Source organism: Osmia lignaria, chromosome 5 (genome assembly GCF_051020975.1).
Source record: "Osmia lignaria lignaria isolate PbOS001 chromosome 5, iyOsmLign1, whole genome shotgun sequence".
Taxonomy (NCBI): domain Eukaryota; kingdom Metazoa; phylum Arthropoda; class Insecta; order Hymenoptera; family Megachilidae; genus Osmia; species Osmia lignaria.
The window spans coordinates 8,605,596-8,632,571 of record NC_135036.1 but is presented as its reverse complement, the minus strand read 5'-3'; the positions used below and the strand labels follow the sequence as shown (position 1 = coordinate 8,632,571).

Sequence of the window (26,976 nt, the reverse complement as noted above, 5' to 3'; positions counted from 1 at the left end):
ATAATTCGTGATTAAAGTTCACGAAGAGGTGACGAGAGAGCAGTTGAAACCTGCTGGAACTTCGCCAGCGAGCAAGTCTTTGAGATAGTCCAACGAAAGACAGAGAGGAGCCACAGAAAACAAGGTACATGGAAGGTTAACAGAGGTTGACAGGCATGGCGATCCGATTGGATCGTCTCCTCTATCTTTTCTTTCATCCACGGCGATGATATTTTTAGAAGCAGCTTTCGATGCTGATGACATTTGGTCCACGGTGATCGATCAACTTTGCCTTCGCCCGATCGAATGATAAACGATAGGGTAACACAGATTTATCTTCCAAGACACATGTTCGCTAACTGCATTATCTTCCAATATCTTTTCTATTATTTAATTGAAAATTAGAATTTATTCTAACTTGATTAATCGAAGATATCGTAATTTGTTTATATTATCATTTCTCAGAATAATAGACGTTTATTAATTTTTCAACGATCGGTATTGGAAATTGGAAATTCGAAAATGTCAGCTTTCGAAAATGGGAGATGTGATTTGAGAACCTCTGAATGCACCACGAGGTGAGTGGTGTTCTGGAGGGGGTCAAATGTCATACGGTGACTCACCATCGACTTCAACTATACTCGCTGCACTTCTTCCACTCGGTGTGTGCGTGTGCATTTACTCATCTGCATTCGTGCCGCGCCTCGAACAGAAGTAATCAACTTGAAATTTATCGGCTATAAATGACGAGGAAAAAATTTACAGCAAACGCGAGCAATCTCTATCATTCCTGAAAATCTAATTATTTTTCAAATTTCTATTCGAACGACGACCAAGTTCGTTTCCTCCTCAAGCCTCGGGAATGATTAATTGCAATAACGTCGACACGCCTCGGGACCAGTGTTATTTAAACAATGGAATCACGATAATTATCGTGTATGTATGTAGCTCATCGAATAGGAGAAGACGGAGAAAGGAGTCGAGATTAGCGGAGAAGAAGACTATCGTTGGAGGAGGACAAAGATAAAGAGAGAGACTGGTAATTGATCGGTTGTCGAGTCGCGAGCTCGATTTCGCGTTCGGTTACGGCCTCGTAGATATGTAACGGGTGTCACGATTGTGCCACGGCTGGCACGGAAACGACTAGCAATTCCGTCGCGGTAATTAAATCAGGTAATTAGGACGGCCCCCGTAGCACGCTGAACATCGTCCCTTCGCTGGATGTGTCGTTAAACGTCGCCAGTCAGCCTCGTTATTGTCAGTTATTACTGTCAAAGTTTCTCCTACGTACGGACGCGTTTCCTTCGTATTAACGAGACCCTTTATTGACCTACACTGTTGCACAAAATTAAATCAATATATTCCTATCATTTTTACTTTAGCCAATTTACACTTATCGTTAACGTTCGCCACATTAATTAAGCGAGGAGTTTCATAGAAATTCATCAGCCATCTAATTAAAGAATATTGCAAAAGTAGTAGGTAAGGTTCGTTAAAGATAAACATGTTATTTTGGTCAGTTTGAAAGTTGCAAGAATTCCAACTTGGAACATGCAACTCGAAATTCCCCGGAGAAGCGTTGAATGCCAACAATCCAAACAAGTCGCGAAATTGATATCCTCGCGAGAGATTAATCATCGTTCAGGAGAGGCGGTGATTGCGAAACGCGAGGGAGTCAGTGTTCCTATCGTCTGAAACAGAAGACAGTATCACGTGGGTCGACAGAGGGGAAGGAGGGACGTTTTTCCAGCGGGGTGCGATCATGTGGATATGTTTATGCGCGCAGTTCGCTCGGAGATTTATGCCGACACCGATACACCTTTCTCCCCGCATAGAAATGTCAGTAATGCAATCCACGGCCTCCACGAGCGTAACGTGTATTGTCGTTAATGAATCGAGCATTTCATTTTTCCAGCGGACGTTCATGCCCGACGCGAATTGACAGCACAGTAAATCCTGAACGAATTTCCAGCAGCTGGTCCTAGAATTTCATTCAGGATCCGACTTCGCTGTGACCTGCCAGAAATATATAGGACCGGAGACCTTTCTAATCCTTTTAAGATTACTACAAAGGTGACTCGCGTGTTTTATTCAAGTGCAATGCTCGTTAATGACACGATATGTGTGATTCATAGGCTGGGAGTATTAACCCTCGGACGGCGGACCATGTAGAGAGTCCGATCACTAGGGACTAGGGAAGCTCTACTTAAAAGTTGGCCGTCTGAGCGACTGATTAATATCAATTCACTATTCGTTCATCGACACTTAAATCTTTGAGATATTTTACTTATTGACGGTACTTTAACTCAATTGACCTGACCTTCAAATCTCTATATCAAAAAATGGCAAATGATTTATCTGTTCTACTTTCTACATAGAATTAGCAATTTTCACGGTGCATTTTTCGATCCACCCTATATACATAATTCTCAGTGAAAGACAATCGGGCAATCATCCAAGACAATCGACATTTTATTCCAGACCACTTTACGCTAGAGAAAAGAAAAGTAATCGCGCGATAAGGGATCCGACAACAATGCCTCCTATCGAGTCAAGAAATTATTATCATTATGGTAAACAATTTGCCAATCGTCGACGGTGCACGGGTTAAGAACTCCGTGTCTCTCCCTTTTCTCTCCCTTTTTATAAGACGAACGAGGGAGCGAGAGGGTTGTATTCGCTCACAAAGCGAAGGAACCGTCCGTAATTTCAGCATTGCACAACAATAATGATTCCCGAGACAATGGCTCGTATATATTGGGTGGCAAAAGCGTTTTCGCGTGGGCCGAGCATCGGCGCAGGTAATGCACACACGGATGCACGCGGTTCCGTGAGAAATTATTACCGTGCTGGAGAGGCCGGCACACGAGAAATTCTGTTGTCTTTCGGCCGTGAATAACTCTGCACAGCTTGAAATTAATCGTCCAGCGATCTTAATAAGCGCGTTAATGAGCAAGTTTCGCTCAACCCGCCACCCCCTCTCGCATCGGACTACTTTAAGCGATACTCGGCGACAACTCGCCCGCTAAATATAACTATTTCCTTTTAATTAAGCTATTCCACGGTCGTGTTTTCCTTCCTTGATTTCGAAAATTTGATAAACGCGTGAATTCGGTTACTTTAAGGGTTGAATGATATATTCATTTTATTTAATATCATTTTTGTAGAAAAAGAAGGAAGCTTGGTTTCTAGAAAACTATTCGAGACTATTTCTAGGAAAACGGATCCAGAATCTAGCTTATTATCACGTCTTGTTGTTATGTTGGGCAGTCAAGCATTATCCGACAGCTTTTTTAGTCTCTAAATAAATGACGCTAATTCGTCTTAATGCCTGACATCCGGTCCACGATACGTGCATTTAGACGCACGTTCGTTCTTCGAAATCCTTCGAAAGGGAAGCGATACGTGCATGCATGGCTTCCTTTTTCCATTGCAACGCTTCGCATCGAGGATCACGAATTGTACAGATTCTCGCGATTCCTTTTTTGCACGCGATACCGTTTCCGCGAAGCAATAGAAGATTGTACTTTGAAAGTACGCCAAACGGTGTATTCGTTTCTTGCTTTACAGTTCCGGAACTTGGATCTTTACCTTATTTTTCAATGCTTTCCAACTTTTATGGACAAACGCTTAGAGTAGGTAGCAAGGTTTAACGTTGATAAAAGTATTTCACCAACATTTTTAATAAAAATTCAAATTTTTCAACTTTCGATAAGCGAGATAAATAGTGTAAAAATAAGCGAAAGAAAGTTTTGAATTTACAATAGAAATTCGATATGTTATCACAATGTTACAGGTGTGCATAGACTCTATACCATAGAGGGTTAATTCGAGTCGATAAATATAAGAATAATAATGGAAAAAGGTTTCTACATGACTGTGTATATACACGTGGAGTTTCGTTTCACTTTGCAGTGGTTAAAAAGAACAAGATTTAGTAACGACAACCTCAGAGTGTTAGATTCTATGCGGTTACACGTGTACAATGGAGAAACGTCGAAGACAGTGATATTCGCGTAACAAATGGCGAAATGTATCGAACCGATATCGCATTTTCAAGCATAAACATATACAAAAGAAGAAACTTTCAAAGTTTTATTAAAATGAGAAGGATATTATTCCATGTCTCTTCTTAGGATTTAGAGGAAACTAGGAATATTTCCCAAACAGGTGGAGTAGGTATCAACTTGAAACAACCGCGAGGAATTATCGAACGTCGGGGTAAGTAAGAAGTAGAAATTTTCAGCGAGTTAGCTTCATCATCAATCACGAGTGTGAATTAGACTCAATTACACGGCCACGAGTAATCCCGTGCAAACCGAGTATCCATTAATCGAGTTACCTGAAACTTCAAACTCGGTGAGCAGTAAAGTTCGTCCACTATTAAAATCAAGAGTGGTTTAATTCCTCGGTGCTCGAGCAACTCGAATATAAACTCTTCTTCATCTTTTATTTTTTCCCCCTTCTCTCGCTTGCGAATTTCACCTTCTAACAGACACACGATTCCATCCGTTTCCCGTGAAATGGGTCAAAAACGGAGCCGTAGTCGATAACGTGAAGTGTAGAAAAATTAAGATAAAATCGAATTTAAAATTAACCCTATCTCCACCGTCGGAAATTTGTTCAATAGGAAGAGTAAATAAGATAGTAGAAAATGATTAACACGACGCTGAAAGTGTTCCAAGTTAACTACCCATCAATCTGTGTGACGTTAAAGAAACAATATTTCATGACTTCATCTGTTCGGATGAAGACATTTTCGTCCTCTTTTTCTAACCTGAAATAAGACCCTGGTGTAAGAGGGATCCAGGTTTTGTAAACGATGCCTCGGTTCATTCGCAGCCTCATTCAGGAACTGGTCCTGACGCCACAAAACCACTAGTTTCTGCACGTTCTCCGCGTACACGTGTGTAGAATCACGCATGAATAAGAGGCAGATAAAAGTGGCGTATAGAAAATAATAGACATCTCTATTTCATTATTTTATCAATAGAAATATAGCTTAAATTAAAAATATATTCGTTAGGAATAATCAACATTAATTAAGAAAATGGCAAATCTTAATTTGCGAAGCTTAAACAGTTGGTCCCAAGGTGTGTTATTGCTCTGAAAGGGTCTCGACATACCTGGCTACAGAAACGTAGAGGTTAATTATGATTTATTATAATTTTGTCATCACTGTCGAGCGTGCTGCCAAATGGAACCAGTTAGATTGGCACTCCAAGTACAAAAGCTTGGAGCGTGTTTCTCACCGTATGGAATAAAAAGAAACGAGTAGATATAATGTTGATAGAATATTGGCGGTTTGTAGCTGGCATTTGCGTTGTACCATGCTGCGTTCGCGATCTATTATGTATCGTGCTTAGATGTGTATATCACTGTTGCCTACAGGCCAATGATAGATCAACGCGACACGCTCGGATTAATGGGTTGCACGCTTACACGTGTACATAGCCAGCCGTTATCTTCCGCTCGTATTTTCTCCACGAGCTCCCTTTCTGTTATCGCGAAAGCATTACCTGCGTGTCCGCGACCAAATGTAACTTTACCTTATGTAAAACTTGTTCTCTGACTGCTCTATTTTCATTCGCTACCTGTTTACTCCGAGGCGAAACTCCAAATATTTCTAAATTATTCCAATATACCTGCTTATCTTTTAATGTGACTGATTTATGTCACTATTGAATAACGATAGGAATTTTTCGAACGACCTAATTTCAAAGCCTGACAATCGTTTATCATCTCCTTGTTCTATATGACATTCGTGTAAATTATTGACGCAGAGGGAAATTTGATTACGATCGATGGAGTATGTTAAGAATGTGCACTATAAGCTGCAAGTTCGAGATTATCTTCTCTGGTAATCTGCATGCTCAGTTAGAAATTACATTCGGTTTAATGTACCTTACGTTGGAAGGTTTAACTGTTTCTCATCTATTTCTGATTTATCAGAGAAGAATTAGACGATCGAGAAAGAAAAATTTCAATTCAATTGCTGTTTAAGAAAGATAAGTAAATTGATACTATTCTGATTGGCAATATTTTTGCGTCGATTGAAAATTCGATTGAACAGAGAGATTGATGGAAAACGCGGTAACTACAGTAGCTACAGTCTCTTCGTTGTTGATCAAATCGTATGTTGTAGCATGAACCACAAGCTGTCGGTCGCTCAATTATTCCCTCTCTCTTTCTCTCTCTCTCTCTCTCTATCACTTTACTCTGGTGGCCAGAGCTTCAGTACGTGGGCGAAGTTCGGGCACATCTGCATAATCGTACGTAAATTGCACGAGACATCGCGCCGCGTAATATATTGCGAGCGGAGGGTCGCGTTCATATGCAGGATGTGTGCAACTCACCCGTGTTATACAGGCTGTTGCAAAAATCATGCTACGCGACGAGAAAATTATAAATTATTATTAGAATTAGAAATAACTGAAAGAGAATTGTGATCCTCTGTTTGAAACTGTTCTGTCTTTTCGAAGTTATTATCTTTGAATAAAAAGAATCTAATCGAACTTACCACCGTAGCAGGGAACATTCTTAGAGGTCCTTAAAATTACGTAAGATTTCAGGTTACTTACCTGAAACAAAAATAAGTGACAATCAGAATCAATTTATAATTAGAAGAAAAAATATTCTACGTTATAGTTAAAAATATTTCCTATTAATTGATCTATTAATGACTTATTAATGATAATTGAAAAACGAAAAGCCACTAATAATTTAAAATGATAAATTTGTTGAATTCAAAAGGTCTTAATTAAAAAAATAATTAAGACTGAATATTGCAAGAATATTATGTTCCCTAATGAAGCTGACCAATAAAAGGTCGCTTAATAGGACCCTTTTAGCCTCACTAAAAGAGTGAAATCGTAACTCGTCGTGTCTTTAATTATTGCGACCTTTATGCCCTTTTAGGCAGTCCAAGGGTCTCCTCGGACATCTAGGCCGCGACGTAAATGAATTTCGCAATAAAGTTGCAACGAGCAAAGGGTAGCTGTAAAATTGAAATAAAGCGTTGCTCTGGCTCGTCTTTATGTTCCACTCGCTTATGCTACCGGCGCGTCTCGCGCATAATAAATCACTCGCAGTCGTGTACGAGCCAACCTATGTGCCTAGAAATCACCGACTTTCTGCTTTATAAAATGCTCAACAATTATAAAGAAGAACCTTCGAATTTAGATAAATTTGTTGAAGAAAATTATATTTCAGATTAGAAATTAATTTTAAAAATGATTTGAAAAAATGATCATTTCAATGCCAAATGATTCCTTCTTCCAAGAACCTACCCTCAACTAAATACAATTTATTTTCGATAGATAATTAATAAATTCCTCAGCTGTTTCTTTCTGAATCACCATGTATATTTGAATTTCATCACGATCGTCGGAACGTTCGTGCATTTTCGCGCGCATTTATTCAATTATGAGAGGCACGAGACGTGCACAATCAAAAATGAGTACGAATCGACGAATGAAAATGCGTGTTACTGATAAGCAAACGAGCCGTGTGTCACACACGAGTGTTGTTAAGCTTCGCAGCACTTTTCACGCAGACACTCGACGCTGTAATAACGAGCACGTTCCACTCGTTATCGGTGGTTAGCTGATAAAGTAATGTACCTGTTTAAATAATCCTTGCCGCATTCCTCTCTGACATTTATCGCTTCGTATTGTACATCAACGCAAAAAAATGATAAACAATTCTTTGCCATTATAATTTCGCTCTCATTTTATCTGTAAAATTGCCTCGTATTTCAATCACATCCGTTTAGGAATTTCCTATTCAAATCATTTCAAAAAAGAATCTAATTTTTCGATTACAAACATTTTGCTGACCGCTAATGAAATGCAAAATGAGATCCTATCAATGATAATTAATATAATTTCATTTTATGAAATAATTAAAAAAAAAAAAAAAAAGATTTGTTGGACAGGTAACAGCATATTCGCGTGCGATTACGTCACTACCGGCGCGTTAGTCACGGGCCATGATATATACTGTAACCCGTGTCACGTGATGCGTAAGTGCGTGTGCGCAAACGCGTGTAAACATCGCGGTGGCGCGCACGCGGATCGTTTGAATAATGCGACGCGCAATTACGCGGCCGAACGGGACGTGATTCGTTTTTCCTTTACAACTTGAACGTCCGCTAACCCTTTGCGATATAAACTATAGCCTGCAATATCTCTGACGAGTGTATGATTTATTTTGTTTAGTTCAATTTCCGACTATTCAAAATATTACTATTTCAAGAGTCATCAATGATTTACGAGTCGAGGGCAAAATAAAAACTGAAAAGCCACATATAATTATAAGCGAGGTCCTTTTGATTTCCCTGAATCTGTCCAGGTAAATCATCACGAATATGCCGCGAAACACAAAGTATCGCAAAGACGTCAAAGAAGCGGCTTAGAGTTCGCATCGAGCTAACGGAAGCGATAAATTAGTCAGGACAGAAATCTTCTATTAATATTTCACTCCCTCTCTTCGTCTCGCGAATGCTTTCGAGTGTCTATTAAAGACACTCTCGGCAACTCTTCCTTTCTTACCCGTTCAGAAAAAAAAAAGAAGGAAACTGTTTCGGAGTACGAATAATTAGTGACGGGTTAGTGATTACTTCGAATGTCGCTCGGAATAATGTAGATACAAATTAAACGATGGATTTTAGTAATTATAGAAAGTTAATTAGAGCCAGGCAATAGAAAAATTCCACTTATGTACGCCAATGTCCGTCGCTGTAAGGAAGAATAGCAGAAAGAAGGACACGGTAGACAGAGCGAAATGACGAGCCTTCGTCGTCCTTCCGACAGGATAATTCGACCTTTTCCTTTTCTCCTTCGTGTACACCTTCGCTTCTGTCCAGATTTCGAGTAGCCGAACACCGGTAGACGCTTTCAATCTGTCGACCACGAGGAATTGCAATTTACAATTTACCGTGGCCTGGCAAAAACGTAAGGATGATTCATACGCGGAAAAGAGATTCGTCCCGGTCGAGCAACGCTCGCGAAAAGCCAGGAATATCCATCGCAACACGCACGATTCTTGTAAATTCAACCCGTACTTCTGTATGCATCTATATTTATGCATAATTGTGTCATTGATTCCATAATCTTCGAAGAAGGACCATTGTTTCTTAAATTTTGGAGGAGAATTTTACCAAAGGATCTTGTTAACCCTTGAAATAAATCCAAATACTGGATATCATTTATAAAAATGAAATAATAATCTCCAATATGTAGGCAGCTGATATCATCAATAACCAGTCATTAATCGATAGAGTAAGAATACTTTTGTGACTCGCTGTATGTAGCTGTTTTCATAAAAGATAGAGGAAGACGATTCGAAAGGAACGCGAAGGAAGGAGTTTATAATGGAGACGCAATGATACATGACCTGTTGATTCACCGCAATAATGAGGAAGTGTACGCAGGGATCCTTGTCTAGAAGGATATCGCGCCTATTACGAAACCACTAAACCACAAATGGCTAATGGCACTTGTCCGGGTGCGTGGAACGCGTAACTGCACTTTTTTTTTTTCTCTCAAGCTGATCAATCTCTAGTGTCCTCTCTATTATAAACGAATCAGTACTGTTTATCGGAAATACTATATAAAATATTTTTCATGATTTGGATGAATTAAATTTTGAAATGAATGATCATTAGAGGGCGATTTATTTGCGGAACAATTGATTCGGAGAAAGAGATTCCAGGGATTCCGAAATTTTCCAGAATAAATTTCTATTCGTGTAAAGCGAACGAATTCTTGGGAAAACGAAGCACAAACGATTCAATATTCTCGTGGCTGGCATCCAGCGGAGATTTATTAGCAGCGCATGCATTATTCAAACGTAATTAATCCACTCGTAAAGCAACCATAGATGTCGAATATGGAAAATCACTCGTCCAACGAACGTGATCGTCGTGTTGTTTCGAGGATCTATAAAAACCGAATGATTTTTCGTGTTGTGCAATACGATAATTATATAGCAACAACTAATTACGATAATGTTCATTTAACACTATTCCATTCCTACAAATATGGATAATTGTATGAAATTTTCAGAAATGGGAAAATTTTATATCTCTCAAATCGATATTATTTATAAATTGATTCCTAATTAATATTATTCGTGTACGAATTCTCATCGACAAAGAGTCGATTCACATACACTTTGAAATTTCAAAGGAATATTCAATCACATCCGCACTTTTCACACAAGATAGTGAAGAGAGGATAGGAGGGGAAAATGTAGACCTGTAACTAGGAAAGAAAGAAAAGAAAGACGTTCGCGATGCCGAGCAACGACAACAAAGCAACGTTCGAACGAATAGGGGTCGGTTTCCTCGCAGACTGTTTCCACTGAAGTATTCACGAGGGGTAAGCGAGCGAGAGCAGGCACGAAACTCGCGCGATGGAAAAAGGCTGAACGAGCGGGCAACAACTGGAAAGAGTAGGGCGACAAGTGCACCGAGGGACCAGTCGTGGGAGGAAAGAAAGAAAGAAAGAATGATCGAGCAACGGGGAACGTGTGCAGACGCGCCAATTACGAACTGGCCCGAAGACAGCCATTAAGAGTAGGTATGTCTCGGCAAACAAACGACTTTCCCTTTTTGTCCTCTCGATCCTCGATCGCATCAACGGTCAACGATATACAGTGTTATCCAAAGATCTTTACAATCAACCAAGATACCATTTTCTAGCCTTAAGATTTCATTTTTTAAGATACAAGCAAGATTTGCTGGATCCAATTGTTGAAGTACCTCAGCTTAACCCCTGAACAATTGATTAACACGTTCCATCCAGCTTGAGTACATCTACCCCTAAGACTATAGTATGCAAAGCTGCACCTGTTATCCTCAACCCTAACGCGTTAAACAGCTGATCCTCGATCACCCAGGACACCGAAATATATCACCACCCTTATGTCTTTCAGTATCAACCGATCTACCCCCTTTGAAAGGGACAGCTAATTTTGAAAATGGAGCTTCAAATTGCAAAATGATAAAGGACTTTTCGATTTCTTATCCTAGAATTCCTAGTTTCTACCTATCATGATGACAGTATGGTAGTTATGGGAATAGAATGAAGATGTAACCCTTTTGAACGACGCTGTACAAGGTGCACCTTCGTGATCTCAGCGGTTGGAGGAAGGAGCAACGACTATACCCTCCTCTCCTCCTTGCAATTGCCTGTTTTTGCCGTGATTCGCCTGCCTTTGATCTTTGCAAGAGGAACGATGCGCCGACACGCGGCGCGGATTTTCCAGAGAGCCGTGTGCCAGGAATCGCGAGGCTTGTTTCGAGCCATAAACAGCATCAACCGGGTTGTTTGATTACAAAATTATACCGATACTCTTGTGTCCCTCTCCAGCTGATTTTTTTCTTTTTTTTTTACCATTCTTACCTGACACCATCCGAGCTGCTGTGTATCAGGTTGAACGGGTGACGAACATTCGCGACCTGGGTAATCGATATTAACCTCCTCGAGGATATATGTACTGGCATACATATACAAGTATATACGTATGTTTATACAAGTGTTTTCCTCTTCGGTAATTAATGAGATCCTAATAGAAGCTTGATTTATGCCGATAAGGTCTTGAGGTGAAATGATATTCTGGACGTTACATTTTTTACAATCCAAACATGTCAAGAATACTGCATGCGTGCATATGTTATTTTTCAAATAATTCAAGCCAAGAGAAATTTGTTCTTCTTCGACGGCGGACCATGGAGAGAGTCCCAATTTTAATTTAATTGCGTATTTCTTTCCCTGACGATAAAGTTTGATACGGCAGCGATATTACAACACCATTAACTGGACTTTGATACGATTGTTATAATAAACCGCATTAAGTCTATTCGTGGCTGCAGTAGCGTTGGAAATTCAACCATAATTCCGAGTACCGCAGGTGCTAGTCACCAAGCGTTAATTATTAATTTATCGATAGAGCGATTCGCGCGGAACCATTTTGGTTTCGATAATAATTCTCAACAATGAATACATTTAAGTCGATCTATAAATTCTCTACGTTAAAAGGACCAACAGTTTAACAATACTAAAGTCATCAAAATTAATGAAACTTCCTTTTCCGTGAAAATTGAATTGAATTTAATTAATGAATTAGAATTTTTAAATTTTCTAAAAAAAAAGCATCCACTTTCCAAACTCAATAAACGAGCTTGATTTATCTTATTGCACCCTGTACTTTCATTCGAACAAATACCTGTGTAATTTGGTAAAATTTCATATATCACGCGTATCAGAGACGCGTTGGATTTTGCACAGTGGTTGGTCGCGAACGTTCACCTAGCTTTATGGAAAATCACTCGGAGTGAATCACACCGGTTAACGGCGTTGTCCCACGTTTTTCCTCTGGTTCGCGATCGTTCTGCTGGTTAATATCTTCTTATCAAGGATTCCTATCGTTGCGTTATTAAAACGACCGCATACGGAAAACAACCACGGCGATTCTATGCTCTATTCCGGTTTCCCCAGCTCGGTTCAATTGCACTTTCTCACAGCATATACGTAACGAACGATACGCAGGCCAGGAATATAGGCTGATTCATAAATATCCAACCTGCAGCTCTTAGAAAATGAAACTAATACCAGATACGAAATTACATTAACATCGGGGCTCTCTCCATGGTCCGCCGTCCTGGGGGGTTGAAAAATCGAATAAAATCACACTTATCGTAACCATCCACGGTTCCATTCTCGCTCTATCATCGAAGGCATGCAATTTTTCAAATCATTTCGTCACACAACTCGTCTTTTCATTTATACGGTTAGCGGTCTAAGAGACAATGTCGAAGAGGTCGCGAGGGTCAGTCGAGCGACAATGCAGTACGGTGCACCAGGTTGACAACAATTTATTCGCAATTCCCGGAGTTGGCATGGCGTAAAAGACGAATGAGAGAGAACCTAGGTCCTAGGCTCTTTCTCGTGCGTATGTCGCAATGTCCCTTAACGGCTGACGGCTGTTGGAGAACCGGTCGACCTCGATATACCTCGACCTGCCTCTCCACTGCGTACACCGTACTAACTAATATGCGTATTCTCGATACACACAGCATGTCCAGGCTATTTCTCAAACTGGAAGCTCGTGTAATATCTAGCGATGGCTTAGTAATCGCTTCGAATGCATTCGAACAACAGAACACCGTCGTAACCGTGTATGTATGGCATCGCCGGTCAAACACCGAGAAATTATTCAAGACATCAATTATTTTAGATTTTGTACCGTTTCGATAATCTATTAGCTGCGAGAGTGTGCTGGATTGTAACATACCTCAGCACTTTTGAAATAATAGCCTTTAATCTGATAGGAACCCCAGGGAAACCAAGGAGGAGCCAGGAAGGATCTAATATCTTTTATCTTTCCACTCAAGTAATTATGTCAAAATGATCCAAGTAAAATATGATAATATCTCTCTTCGATGTTTTCAACATGACCTACATATGGTTACTATACTTTTCATATTTTCACTTATAGAATAGTTAATCTCGAAACACCAATTTCAGCCTATCATTTTTGCTAAAGTAAACCGCAGCAGTTATTATCTTAAACGCAAGACCAGTAACTTGAAATTTTCTTTCACCTCTTTGCACTGCTTTTTTTCTCCCTCGGTATATACGTGTCTGACAACAGGTTCACGGAGTAGTAATTGGGCTCGATCTGATCGACGTCGATGAAGTTATCGCAAGAAATAGTCTAGGTAATTAACCTGATCGATAATTACGGTGCTCGGCTCACCCACTCAGAAAATCAACAAACGAGAAGGAAATTGACAGGTCGCTGTATTTTTTTCCCCTGGTCGATTGACACCAGTTTCAGCTGCCAACTGGGTACTCAAAAATCTACTTCCCATCTATTCTCGTTATTTCCCAAACGTTTCTCTTCTTTCGTTTCGTTGTTTTTTTTAGCTGACGGAAGACGCGAAGTTGACGGAGCAATTGGTGAAAGATTGAAGAGAGGCCATCAAATTATTGAGAAAATAAATTTTGAATAATATTAATGTTATACTAATAATTAGCGAAACCAAAAATAATTAATTTCGGAAAATACAAGAACTTGAATTTTTGTACAGATATCCTAAACAAATTGATCATTACTTATTGTACACCCAGTAGAAAACTGCAATCGCTGCGTCAATGGTGTCAATGATAAAATCCCTTCTGACGCAAACTGCAGCAGGATGTAGTTCCACGTATACACACACAGAGGCACATACAGGAGTCAATGCATTGCAGTGGTAGACGGTAAAAGAGAGAGAGAAAGAGCGGGAGATCTCGTTCGTGAAAGTAACGGGCCTGGCGTTTATATTTTTCAATGCAACCGCGCTCTTGGCCAGCGGGTTTATGATTTTGCTTAATTAATGGTCTCCTCGTTTACCCCCCTCGCCGCAGTCCATCCATCCCTTCGAGCGAACCCAACTACCCCTACCAGCCTCGTCGATACCCATCCACACCACCCTCCCCGGCAACGGACCAGTGGCCATTAGCCGGAACGGATTGCGCAATTTCGGGGAATTGCGAAGTAATTCGCGGTTGCGGCCACTCTCGTGCCTACTACGACAGAGGGAGAGAGAAGAAGATAGAGGAGAAATGAATCGAAATAATGAATCATTCGTTAATACTTTGTTATTTGTATTTGAAGAATACAAAGCGAAGGGGTTGCTTAAAGTTCAGCTTAAAATATCCCATTCTGAGAACCGGGGCTGCGATTTAATTTTTATTCAATTAAAATTATTTTTATTTTACCACCCCTGCAAATTGAAATTAGAAATTAGAAAATTATTAACAAAATTATATTAGTGTGTATTATCTCGAAAATGTTCTCTAACTCAATTAATTGATTTATCATTCGGAAACGACTAACCGTGAATAATTTGATTCGTAAGAGAAGAGTGAATTCTAGCGGAGCATCGTTCATGCTTTTGTGGTGGTACGGTTTGCTTCGACCCCGTGTTTCGTGGCAATCGATTCGACGAAGAACCGGAAGGGGTACAACGGGGGACAATTATCGTGCACACTCTCGACAGAATTCGCGTTAAGAGTCGAATGAGACGATTACTCTACTTGAGGCAGCTGGAATTCTTCGAGAAACTTTGAATTCGAGGGGATGCAGCTACGACGATATTTTAATTGGATCGATTGTACGTTAGAAGGACGACTTCCCTTGTCTTTTTTCCATTTGCGTGCGCTCCCATTAATTAATACTATTTGTGAGTATTTATTAGGTCGTTAGAAGTTTAATTAATTAAAATTTTCTTCTAATACATTATACTTAAGTAGTTAAGAACTAAAATACTAAAAGCTTTATTCTGATAGCATATTAGAAATAATAATAGGAATCAGAAAAAACGGAGTTGTATTTAAATAGTAAAAAAATTCATGTGACTTAATTGATAAACTTCAATTTATGAAAATTAATTTCTCAATAAGAGTGGACCTACCTCCCCCGAATTGAATTTAGAAATTTATCCACATCCTCCTACAGAAATTCATCGTTCGTCACCGAGAGTATAACAAAAAGCACAATTTACAAAAATAAAAGTTTAGCAGTCAAACAATCGAATATATAAAAAAAAATGATCCAGAAAATTTTCGTTTTTAATAAATTATCTTTCAACATTTCTATTCGTTGTTAGAGTAGCCAACACCACTACCGACTTTAAAAAAGAAATTTATAAAAAAGTACAAGGACAAAGATCAAGAACAAAATAGACAGAGTAAAATTGAAAAGAAGAATTCTAACAAATAGCCGCGGTTCAATGACGTGCTATTTGAACAACAAAAAATAGACGGAGAGATAGAGAGAAGGGTGAGGTTGGGTGAAATAAAAAAAGAAATGGCTACAATACCGATGCTATTCTGAGTACTGAGTTCCCAGTCTTTCATGAGGATTTCTCGGGCAGGTCAGGATGACGGCGACGTGGGTGCACCTATAATGCAGACAGTGAGATCGTACATGTAGAATAATACTGTTCAAAAGATTCAAAGAAATCATGCGATCTGGTAGACAATAATCATTTGAAAGATTGCTGCGTCGAGCATGTCTCGGCACAGTACGTATCTGAATTGTGCAAATAAACGCGGTTCAACAGATCACTGCGCAGCTTGTTCAATTTAATTGCACTCGCAATTTTCTGTAAAATCATTTGTAGAGAAGCCTTCGATATCTCGTATGAAATTTTTATTTTTCATTTTATGAAAACAAAATCGAAAACATCTTGCATGGTCCACAAAAATATTCTGTAAATTTTCAATCGAAAATCGCTTGAAATGTTTTTTCCGCAAAATAACTGGTTCAATTAAAGCAATCAAGCTGCACAACGATCGACCCGATAACGTACGTAGAGATATTTATCCAATTGTTCGTGCAATTTCGATCTCGTTCGAAGTTCCATAGTAAGTTTTTCTTAGGACCGGACATCCTGACTTTCACGCAACGGGCGCAGTGAAATCGGCTCGTTAAAATCTGCTAGTGACTCGCGGTTACGCTCGCGAGCATCTTCGGAAAGCGTGGAGACGAGCGAATACAACGCGTACGCGTAAGCTTTTCCATATCGAGGTCGTAATAGTTTACGTAATAGCAACTTCTATAAAAACGTGCCATCGAGAGTGATTTAATTGCGAACAAGCCACCCTGTACACTGGCGTGGAAATGATCCACGGTTCAAATAGTCAAAGAATTCATTTTTGAGATCTAAAATTAATAATTTTGTATATCAAGTAAAATTGAAAAATGCTTTCGATTCTAATACTTAATGTTTCAGAAACAAAGATTTCCAACGTAGCTTGAAAAAAAAAAAAAAAAAGATTTCCAAGTTTTCTCAAATTATATAAGCAGCCGATTTGTTTTGTCGCCGATTTATAGCGCCTATTTATTTTCTCGTCATTTTCAAGAGAGGAAACAGAAAGCTGAATCTAATACCGAGGTGCAAAGTGATTTTCAAGCTCGTAAATCGAGCGACGAGGGAGAGGCTGGCAGGGGAAATTTAAAAATAAATCGAAAGACACGTCCTTCGTATTTTTCGGAACTTTTCCTTCGAATCAAAACCGTCGTGCCATCGTTTTCTTAAAAAGTATCGTGAACCAAATGAAAAACGAGACATCTGAAAGCTGAAGTTTAAATAAATCATCGAAATTTCATCGTTTTTCAACATAAATGGAATTATTTATAAAACGAGAAGACTGTTGAGGTAGACTAAGTTTACCATTGCAGTAGTTCGCTAAAAAAATAACTGTTCAATATCAGTATTGCAAATAAAATATAAACAACGGGTTAATTGAATCGGCGATTCGAATATCTTTTTTTCCGAGATACGTTGCACGAGGGATCATCATATTTTGAATATTTTTTTTCCAACCTGGTAACCCAACGTTAAAAATTTATTTCCATTGAATCCCAGAAAATTCTATGAAAAACATTCCAGAAATTGCTGGCATGGTGCGCGTGTACATGAAACGTTTCAGATTGTAATTATTTGTTAAGGGAAAAATTGCACGTCAGAATGATATTTTTTAACAATTTTCAAATGAACATCGTTCCTCGGGGTTGTAATTTGAAAGTTGCAATAAATTCATTTTTCAAAAAGTAGATATTCTAAAAATTCACAATTTGCGAAAATAAAATTACTATCAGTGTTCAATTTCAAATATTTCCTTTGCTATTCAAAATGCATAGCAGTAACAACTATTTATTGCCGGTTTCATGGATCACGTGGAAGTTGTGCGTGCACATCCTTCTGTCATCTGTTTTTTAACCCGTTGAGGGAAAAAAAGGTTCGCGACAAGCGAGTCTTCCGGGTATAAAAGCTGAGTATCCAGGAAAGAATGCAAAGTCTCGAGGAACGCTGTTCTCTACGCGGAAAGGAATCTCGAGGGTGAATCGTGCCTTAGGCATCATCGAGAACGATGCCCTAGGCATTAGGAAGCTAACAGGCTTCATCTGTTCGGAATGGCGAATCTAGATAAGCATTCGTGGAAAATTGCGAATTTATATTTATTTTCTCTACTTCCTGAATGAGTCAATTTAAAAGAAAAAATTCATTCTACTTGAACTGCGGTTACAAAAGTGTTTCATACATTGAAAGACTAATTTTCAGAGGAAATAGACAATTAAACTAAAATTGGGGCTTTCTCCATGGTCCGCCCTTCGAGGGTTAATTTAAAGAACTAATATTACGGAATGCAAATAGTAATAGTAATGTAATAATTAAGGATCTGAAACGATACCTAAATAATCTAATTACCAGAAGTAATAGTTTTCAATAAGAACAAAAAAATGTATCGCTTCATTTATCTTAAGTCATTTATCACTCGAAGTGACGGGCATTAATTGTTGCATAAAATATCTTTTACTTTGAATAACTATCAAAGTGGAATTTGTATTCAAGTTTATGCAAAATATAGATGAAAACAGTGACTAAGGAAGAATGTAGCAGCAGGTGGGTTTGAAATTCTCCGGTGATTGAATCGCTTGGAAACGTTCAATAGAAAATATTGAATGGCCAGAAGTCAAAGAGCGTTCCGCGACTTTGAACACGACCTCCATTAGCCTTCTTGATCAGCGTGCTAATTGCTTGACTTCGGTAAACGAGCAATACGCTTTTGCTTCCTCTTCGGCGACCTTTCGATCTCTCCAAAGCACAGCAGGTTCGCGAATCGCGGCTATAATTTTCCCCCGGCTACCGTAAAAATCTTTCAACGATCATTGCCAGAGCTGGACAATGTGAACTCTTCGAATTTGATGATAGTCATTGTGAGGTAGGAATTATTTTCAAGAATGCCGCGCCGGTATACAGATCTTTTAATAGCAATTTAAAATATTCTCATTAAAAATGATAGAAAATATTACAATTTCATGATATTACTTAAAGGTTTATTATCGTATGAAACGATACAGATTGTTAGATGCTGTAATTAGAAAATATCAATAGCTTTGCCGATTTTCATATTGATATTCTATAATTTCTATTTACTTACTGTGATACGCGTAAATGAAGGTAGTCCCGAATTTACGATAGAAATACGATACGTCAACCGAAAATTACACAAATTTGCAGAGAGGGTTAAACGAGATCGTAGGACAAGCGATACGAGATGAATGGCCAATGGATTATCAAACGCACAATTAACACGACAGAGATATCCGTTTGATTTTACACGATTCAGCCCGCAGGTAACCAACCTGGTTACCTGCCTGTTTGCCCCTTCATCACGATAATCCACCGGCTTCCTACACGCTTTCTCTTCACCGCCGCGGCCAGTACACGCGAACGGGATTTCATTTGCAAATGCAGATTGCTTTCCATTTTAATATAAATCGTTCGAAACAACGCCGGTAATTACACCTTGTTCTCTCGTTTTTTTTTCTGCACCTTCTCTTTCGTTAAATTTCATGAAAGAGAAAGAGAAGTAAAAGTTTGATTACGTTCGAGGCATGATTGAAAATTAAAGTCATCGGACGCCTACTATAATTGGGGCTCTCTCCACGGTCCGTCGTCCGAGGGTTAAAAACATTTCCAAAGGATATATAAACCCATTCAATATTTCCCATATACGTGCCTATTTTATTTTTAGTAAAATTGTTTGAAGCGATTCGATGCGATTACTAGCCCATCGCTAATAACAAGGAACAGAGAAAACATACGTGCTTGCGGGCATTCAAATCCCCCGTTAGCAGAAGCTCACGGTTCAACAAAGTCCCGACACTCAAAGCTTCGGGCATTACGCTCGTTTTAGTTCCTTTCCACGCGAATGGGAAATGACATCCGTGACAAAGCGCCACCATAAAAGGCACTTTGATCGAACGGTTCAATTACCCTTGTCCATCAGTTTTTTCCTTTTCTAATCAGACGTTCTCATGCAATGAAAAATACTCGATCGAGAAGGGAAACGAGCTAATAAAAATTGTTGAAATACAAGAATTAACAGTGATCAATTATTTTCAATGATTTTTATAATTAAGTACACCGCAAACCATCCTCATCAGAGGTATACTTCCTTTAGCATTCAAAAATAATTATCACCTAGACAGAATGTACGATCCAAAGTCGTCTCAGACAGAGATCGGAATCAGGGAATTATGTTAATTTTCCTAGGCACGTCACGCGGCTGATATTTCGTCAGGGTGGTGGTAGCCCGTCACGGTTAGAGAGCAAATTAGAAGGGATGCGGTTGGTCGTTCGACGAAGATCGCGAAAGCATTCGCGGCTAGGAATATCTGTTGGTCCATTCAAGGGTGCATAACAGCCGGCAAGTGAATTTGCCCGTTTCGCCACAAGAACGGAGATGCTCGGCTTGTAAACGATGCATGACAACGTTCGGCTGCGCCTAGTCAAGAATATTCCCGCCTCCTTCCACCCCGTTTCTCTGCATCCGCCTATTCAATCGCGCGTACGTGCAGATAGAACGAACAGGGATATCTAGCAAGAGACAGCGAGAGAAAGAGAAACGTAACAGAGAGTACCCAAGGGGATGGTTAAACGGAGATGGAGCGACAGAGGGATGAAGAGGGAAGAGCAGCAGCAGCCGAATTCCAAGCATACCGCGGGACCAACTGGTTAGCGAGCGATTTACGATATTGTAAACCGATGCGACGGCGGCGGTCGTGCCCACCGTTGAACCTCAATCTAATAGTGGCGACTTCGATCTCCAATGCCAAAGGCACGTCGTCCGACGGTAACATTGTTGCGCTCGCTTTTACTTCCGCTGGACCGTCCACCTAACGAGCTTACTATTCTCATGGTAATCGCTAGACCGTCACCGATCTACCCGAGGAAAATTCTTTTCATTTCAACCGGAAGAGATTCGAGAGAGATTGGATAGTATGAGAAAGTTGCTTGAGATGGCATATGAGCAAGAGGGATACTCATCGTTTGATACGCGAGGTTCGAAATATCAAGGACGGACCATGGAGAGTGCCCTAGTTTTAAATTTCGTAAATTTGGGTTTAAATTGACGCATACTTCACTGTTCGAGGATTAATATAATAAAGTAACCACTCGATAATTAAATCGAATCAGCTTAATGTGTCGATCTACCAACGTTCCAATTCTGAAAATTTCATTTAAACAAATAAACAAGCATGAAAATTTACCGTGAACGCGTACAACGGGACCAGCGTACAGAGAGGTGATAAAAGAGAGAAAACATAGAAAGAGAGGCGAGTTACAAACAGGGTAATCTAGTTGCAAACACTGCTCGGGGTTGGAGCTCGAGCAACCATGCGGAATAATGATATGTAATCGAGAAACTGGCTGGAGCTCGCTTAAACGGAGGAGCGTGTGCGTGCACACGCGTGCGTGTACACGGCCGAAATCGTTGTAGAACAAGCGAAACACATTCGTGTCGTTTACCTGCTTTACGAACGTTCGTGATCGACGAAACACAGCCGGCTGCGTCCAACGATAGCCGAAACTTTCGCGTTCGTTGCAGTACATCGAACAAAGACGGTTTAATAATCCGTTCGACTGTTAGTTTGCTAACTGCGCAACCAATTAACCTTTCAGAACCGTTCAGAAGTGTATTCAAAATTTCGCCTTTACACTTTTTTCAAAGACTGAGATGAATGGAGAACACGTTGAATCGAGGATTGACCGATTCGTTAATGAGCTCTTTGCACTCTGCGTATCTTTTTGATAGTTAATCGAAAGATAAAAAAGGGCTGCTTTTGACAGGGAAAATAGGGCAGAAAAAAGGAGGGCCGTACGTTGGAAAGAGAAACTTGACGCGCGCAATAGGCTGCCGTAAAATTCCATTCGACGATCTCGCCCCAACCCCAAAAACAGATTTCCGTCGAAATAACTGTTAACGTTGCGAATTGCATCCCCGGCATGCGGCCGTGGATCGGAAAATTTTCACTGCAAAGCTACCTGTGCGTATCCTGCTCGTTTCAAATCCACCCCTTTCTCTTTCTCTTCCTACACCATAGCTCTCTTATTCCGTCTCTTTTCGTCTCCCGTCCCGCTTCGAGCATCCCTTTTCTACCCAATTTATACAGGGTGGCTCGCGATCAAACGAGGTGTACACAAAATTTCAGACGAATTTTAATTAACCATCGATACACGATGGGGGGATGTTCAATAAACAAATTAATAAATTAATAAATTGTTACTGACAAAAAATATTATCACCCTGTATTCCATGGAAAGAGCCCGTCGTTTCAGCCTCGCCACCCCCGCGTGCACCCTCGACAGTCGAGTGCGTACACCTGCACGAGTGCAGCTACATTTTTGCGGTTGACGCAACCGTTCTGTTCATCGACCGCGTAAATATGCGCGTGATTACTTTTAATTCCCTCCATTTGTTGCTACCACCAACCCCCAGCCCCCTTTTATCTTCCCTTCTTTTTTATTCTGTTCGATCAATTTATCCGCTCTGAATTTTTCATTCGGATGATTCATTTGATAAAAAATATTGCAAGGTGTCCCATAACTGTTTCTAAAGATCACACATTTATTAGGATGAGGATTGAAGATTCGAGGGTTAGTGCGTTAACGAACGCATTGGCGAAGGCAGGTATCAAAGCAGAGGTTCGAGGAAACGGTGACATTTCGTGAGACGACAATGAACCCTTGGGTTTTCACGAGCGCAGAAAGCGGCACAGCCTCGTAAATTTTCCGCGTCGCATCAAGCCCGATAATTAAGGCGAAGAAGCGGCGTTTCAAGACGCGCCGGTACGCTGTTTCGGAACTTGGCTGCCCGCCAACGAAAGAAAGACGTGACGTGTGCCAGGAACACGTGCGTGAAGTTGCTTCACGCGTGAATCACGCGCTCGAACCGGCTACGCTTTGCGAAGCTGAATTTCTGTCTTCGCCATCGAATCGTCTCGAGAACGGTTCGCTTAACAGGCTATCTTGATCTCCAACGGAGCCAAACAATTTATTCTCCATTTCTTTAAATCCAGTCCAAGTTATCTTTTAATTTGACAACTAAAGTTCACTTTCGACGAGAGGAGAACACGTGGGCACGCGTAAATAGAAGTATAGATAAGTGATCGGAACAGATTGAAACGCAAAATCGGTTGAATTAGTGCCGATGATAAACGCCGGTAGAAACCTTTATCATATCTCCGTCTAACGGTACAGCTATTGCAATAGAAGCGGAAGTTACCGTGGAGATTTTATCTTCCACTTCATAAACGAAGCGGTTCAAGCTCCCTCGGTCTTGTAGCAACCGAGCATTTATGTGTACAGGGTGATTCAGCCAAGTGGAACTACTCGCCTAACTCTGCGAACGCACTCGAAACTGCTCGACTTAGAGAACTGTATTTCGATGAAATTCAACATTCATTTCAGACATTCCACAGTAGATCTACCGAGCAGACTCGGAGACCCTTTATAAAAAGATCAATTTCATTAATTTTCTGATAAAACAGAAATTTTTTAAGACGTCTGACCAAACGTGTTTTATACTACTTATTTCAATTTCGAACGTGCCGGTTCGAAGAAGAAAGTTAAAGGGAATTCCGGATCAAAAGGTGATTCTTGATTCGTTGAAGAGCATTTCGAGGTAGATACTTGCACACCTTTCGACTCGAAGTGGTGGTTCGAGAAGGAAATCCAAGAGAAGTGGTCTCGCAGTTTATTTTATCCAGGGTGAAATTTAAATCCAAAGAGGGTGGAAGGAAGGATCCTACGTTTTATTTTCCCGCGACAGAGCTGTCCCCGCATACGTAGGTACGTAGAAGCGAGCAGATTGTCGGTTGGCTATCGGAAATATTTTCCAGCTCCGAGAATTTATCGGGCGTCCGCTCGGAAATATTTGAAAATTCCTTCGACGCTCTCAGCGAACCAACGACCATAGACGAGAGTGGCTGAACGATAGAAAGAGAGATCTACGATATTTTTCACACCTTAATTAATATCTCGATGGTAGAGATTCTCAGGGCTCGAAGGTGCAAGCTTCAAGAATCAGATTTTTATCACTAACGATACTTGAAGCTTATTTTTTACCCTTCGAACTATATATATATTTTTTTTTATAAAATACATGTTATATAATGAAAAATCTTTTCATCATGAAATTATGCTAAGTGTGGTCGTTAATCTAAATATAAATTAAGATCTTTTTTTATATCGTTGATCTACTGGGGTTGCTTATGGGATGAAGAGAATAAAGAGATAGAAGAGAGATAGCCACGAGCACATTAGTCCCGTTAATATAAGGTGGCGGAATAGATTACGACCCTTCTTCACCCTCCTGTTGGGGACGTTTAGCACCCTTATTGCGAAGACCACGAGTTTATTGCGAACGAGACCGTGCCGATTTATGGGGATATATAAGCGCATACCACGGACAAATTTCAGCCTGTAATGAAGGTGGCCAACGTTCATACCCTTATCGTTTCGTCACTTTCTTGCTCTCGTCATGGGTCAAGGTGTTTCTAGAAATTCTTGTTTGATGAACAATTTTTAACAAATCGAAGCATTGGGTCGAAAAAAATTTCAATTGATTCCACTTTATTGGATGGTAATTGCGATTTGAAAAAGGGTAAAATGACAAAGGTGATGTATTTTCGAAAATATGCAATCATCAAAATGTTAAGGGACAATGTTGTCAGAAGAATCGAGTTTGTACGAATATGAATACCATTTGAAAGGCGGTAAATCGATAAATCCAGAATGAGCAGTGCTGTGTGACGAGGCTGAAGCACCCCCTTAGAATCACACTTGTTGCTCGGCATCCTTGATCCGTAAAGTCACCCCTTCGGCGGCGCTCTTTTACCGAACAGAAGGTCGAGTATTAAAAGAATTTACGAAGCAATCTCTGGCCTCGTTCACAAGTATCCGGACATTTGGTAAGTTTCAAGCGAGCCTGCTAAGTTTCAATTTCGATCCGATCCGATTCAATCTCTTTTATCCCTTCAAATAATTTATCATAGTTTTATTACAGATACTATATTGTTTGTAAATATTTATTCGTCCTCGAAATTCAGGAAAATAACAATCAATTGTTTTTCTAATGATCCTATTTTATTTTTTAGGACCATTTAGTAATCATGTAAGGGACTGATAGATGGAAAATAAATAATTGATCAAGTTTGTAGCGATGTCTAAAAACGAACGTCACAGTGAAAGGATTAAGAACGAGGAGGAGGGCAAATATCCGCGTTCATCGATTCATCTATCTTTGAAACCCTTTTTCTTTCACCCTTGACATCACACGGCCCTCTTCCCCTCGATTTCCACTATTGGCAAAGCGATAACTCGCCGTGTCGATCATAAATCAAACTGCCACAGTGTTTCGCCTCTCCTATGTACAGGAAGCTCTAGATACAGGAAGCTCCTTCATCCTGTGGCAAATGATCCGCGACCGATCCTTCTCTTTCTGTTTTTTCCCCTTTTTTTTTTCTCCTCTTTTCTGTTTTCCGTTCTCCTCTTCTCGTTTACGATCAATCGTATCGACAAACGTAAATCCTTTGTTGAATTATTTTTCTTTCTATCATACTGACACACGACCGATCAGAAACGTTTTTGTACACTTAAATGATATTTATTATTACCGATGCAACTTCTACTCGAATTTCTTCATTTTACTTGCCAGCTTGTTATCATATAAAAAGAGAAGAAACATTAAAAATATCAATATTTTTAATTAATAAACTACGTTTCTACGTTCGTTACGTAATAACCAGTTCCATTTGAATAACACTTTCACCATCGTCAAATAGATATAAACAAATGTTTATAAAAATATGCTCCGAGTGAACAAAACAGTACAGAGAATGACAGAGAACAGTGACATTTTATATATTTAGAAATTGTAATTTTCAACTAATTACCACTATGTCACATAGAAGCATCGTTTCATGTATTCACTTATTCTTTTTTATCTTTCTTCTCTTTGCTTCCCTTGTAACGTTACGAACGAAATTGCCAGCGTTATGTAGAAAGAATGCTTTTCACCGGAGACAATTAAATTCGAGGGTAATTTGAACGCGAGGAAGCCTCGTTCCGACGTTTAATGTCTGTGATTCTCGGAGCAAATTTTAATTGCACCAACTGTCAACCGAACAGCATCATTAACACCGAAATGTAGGAGAGAAAAAAAAAGCGTTGTACCGTTTGCTCCAAGTAAATATCTGTTGTTTTTTTTCTTCTTAACGAGACGTTGTACCTTGAACTTTACTCGAGTCGTATAAAACGAACGATGCTAAGAGAGTAGTGCATTAAATATTGAAATTACAATTTTTCAATAGATGCATTTGGAATAACGTTGAGCACAGGTGTGGCAGAAGAGGAGACAGCGCGATCGAGGGGAGTAGGGACAGGGTTTAGGTTGGGATGCGCCAGGAAATGCACTTGACGCAGCGTCGTCGGTGAGGATGAGTCATCGGAGATACGGAAAACCGGTTCACCGTGGCTGCAAGCCTTTTTCCCTTTTCGCTCTCCTCGCCTCACCGCCGCCAATTCTCTCTCGTCTCTCCGAGAGAGTTCCTGCCACTCTTCTCTTCCCTTTTTCTTTCGAGCAGTCACCACTTGCCTGCCTTACACTCCTCGTCCCCAGATAGCGGAGCTAAAGGTGGATCTTCCCGGCATCGTTGATCGTCACTTTGTCACACCGCGTGCGGTTCGTACCGTTTGCATACCGGGTGACCGAAAACGAAACGACTTCGATCGAACGTATTTTCCTTCGGGATTCAATTGATTTCCTGTTTCATGATTTCTTTTTTTTTGGAAATTCGATACCCTAACTCTTTAACGCCCTTTTATCTTATTTTCATCTATGCTATCGTGTGACATAGTATTTTTGCTATTAAAATCCGATTTTATAAAGTGTTAATATTGAAATTGAAAATTTGGAAAGATAACGTGGCGTCGAGAGACATATTTAATCGCAACGCAAGATTAATTTAACACGACTCAAAATAATGATTTGCAAGTGTAAAGTCCGAAGAATTAATTATAATAATTTAAATTACTGCACAAGGTATTTAAAGCAAAATCTGAACACGATTAGGTATATGTTACATAAA

At 39.8% G+C, this 26,976-nt stretch overlaps 1 protein-coding gene across 7 annotated transcripts in view; it reads right to left on the bottom strand.

The window, feature by feature from the left end:
• The window catches only part of scalloped (TEA domain transcription factor 1 homolog scalloped), an 86,855-nt gene that overhangs the window by 33,286 nt on the left and 26,593 nt on the right, over nt 1-26,976 (bottom strand). For 5 of the 7 annotated variants that reach the window (XM_034325736.2, XM_034325733.2, XM_034325735.2 and 2 more), the window contains one exon: nt 15,854-15,934. The exons of the other annotated variants lie outside the window; for them this stretch is intronic. In XM_034325736.2, the coding sequence (XP_034181627.1) occupies nt 15,854-15,890 (37 nt within the window). In that variant the 5' untranslated portion in view covers nt 15,891-15,934. The remainder of the gene's footprint in view (nt 1-15,853; nt 15,935-26,976) is intronic. 7 annotated transcript variants of the gene reach the window in all.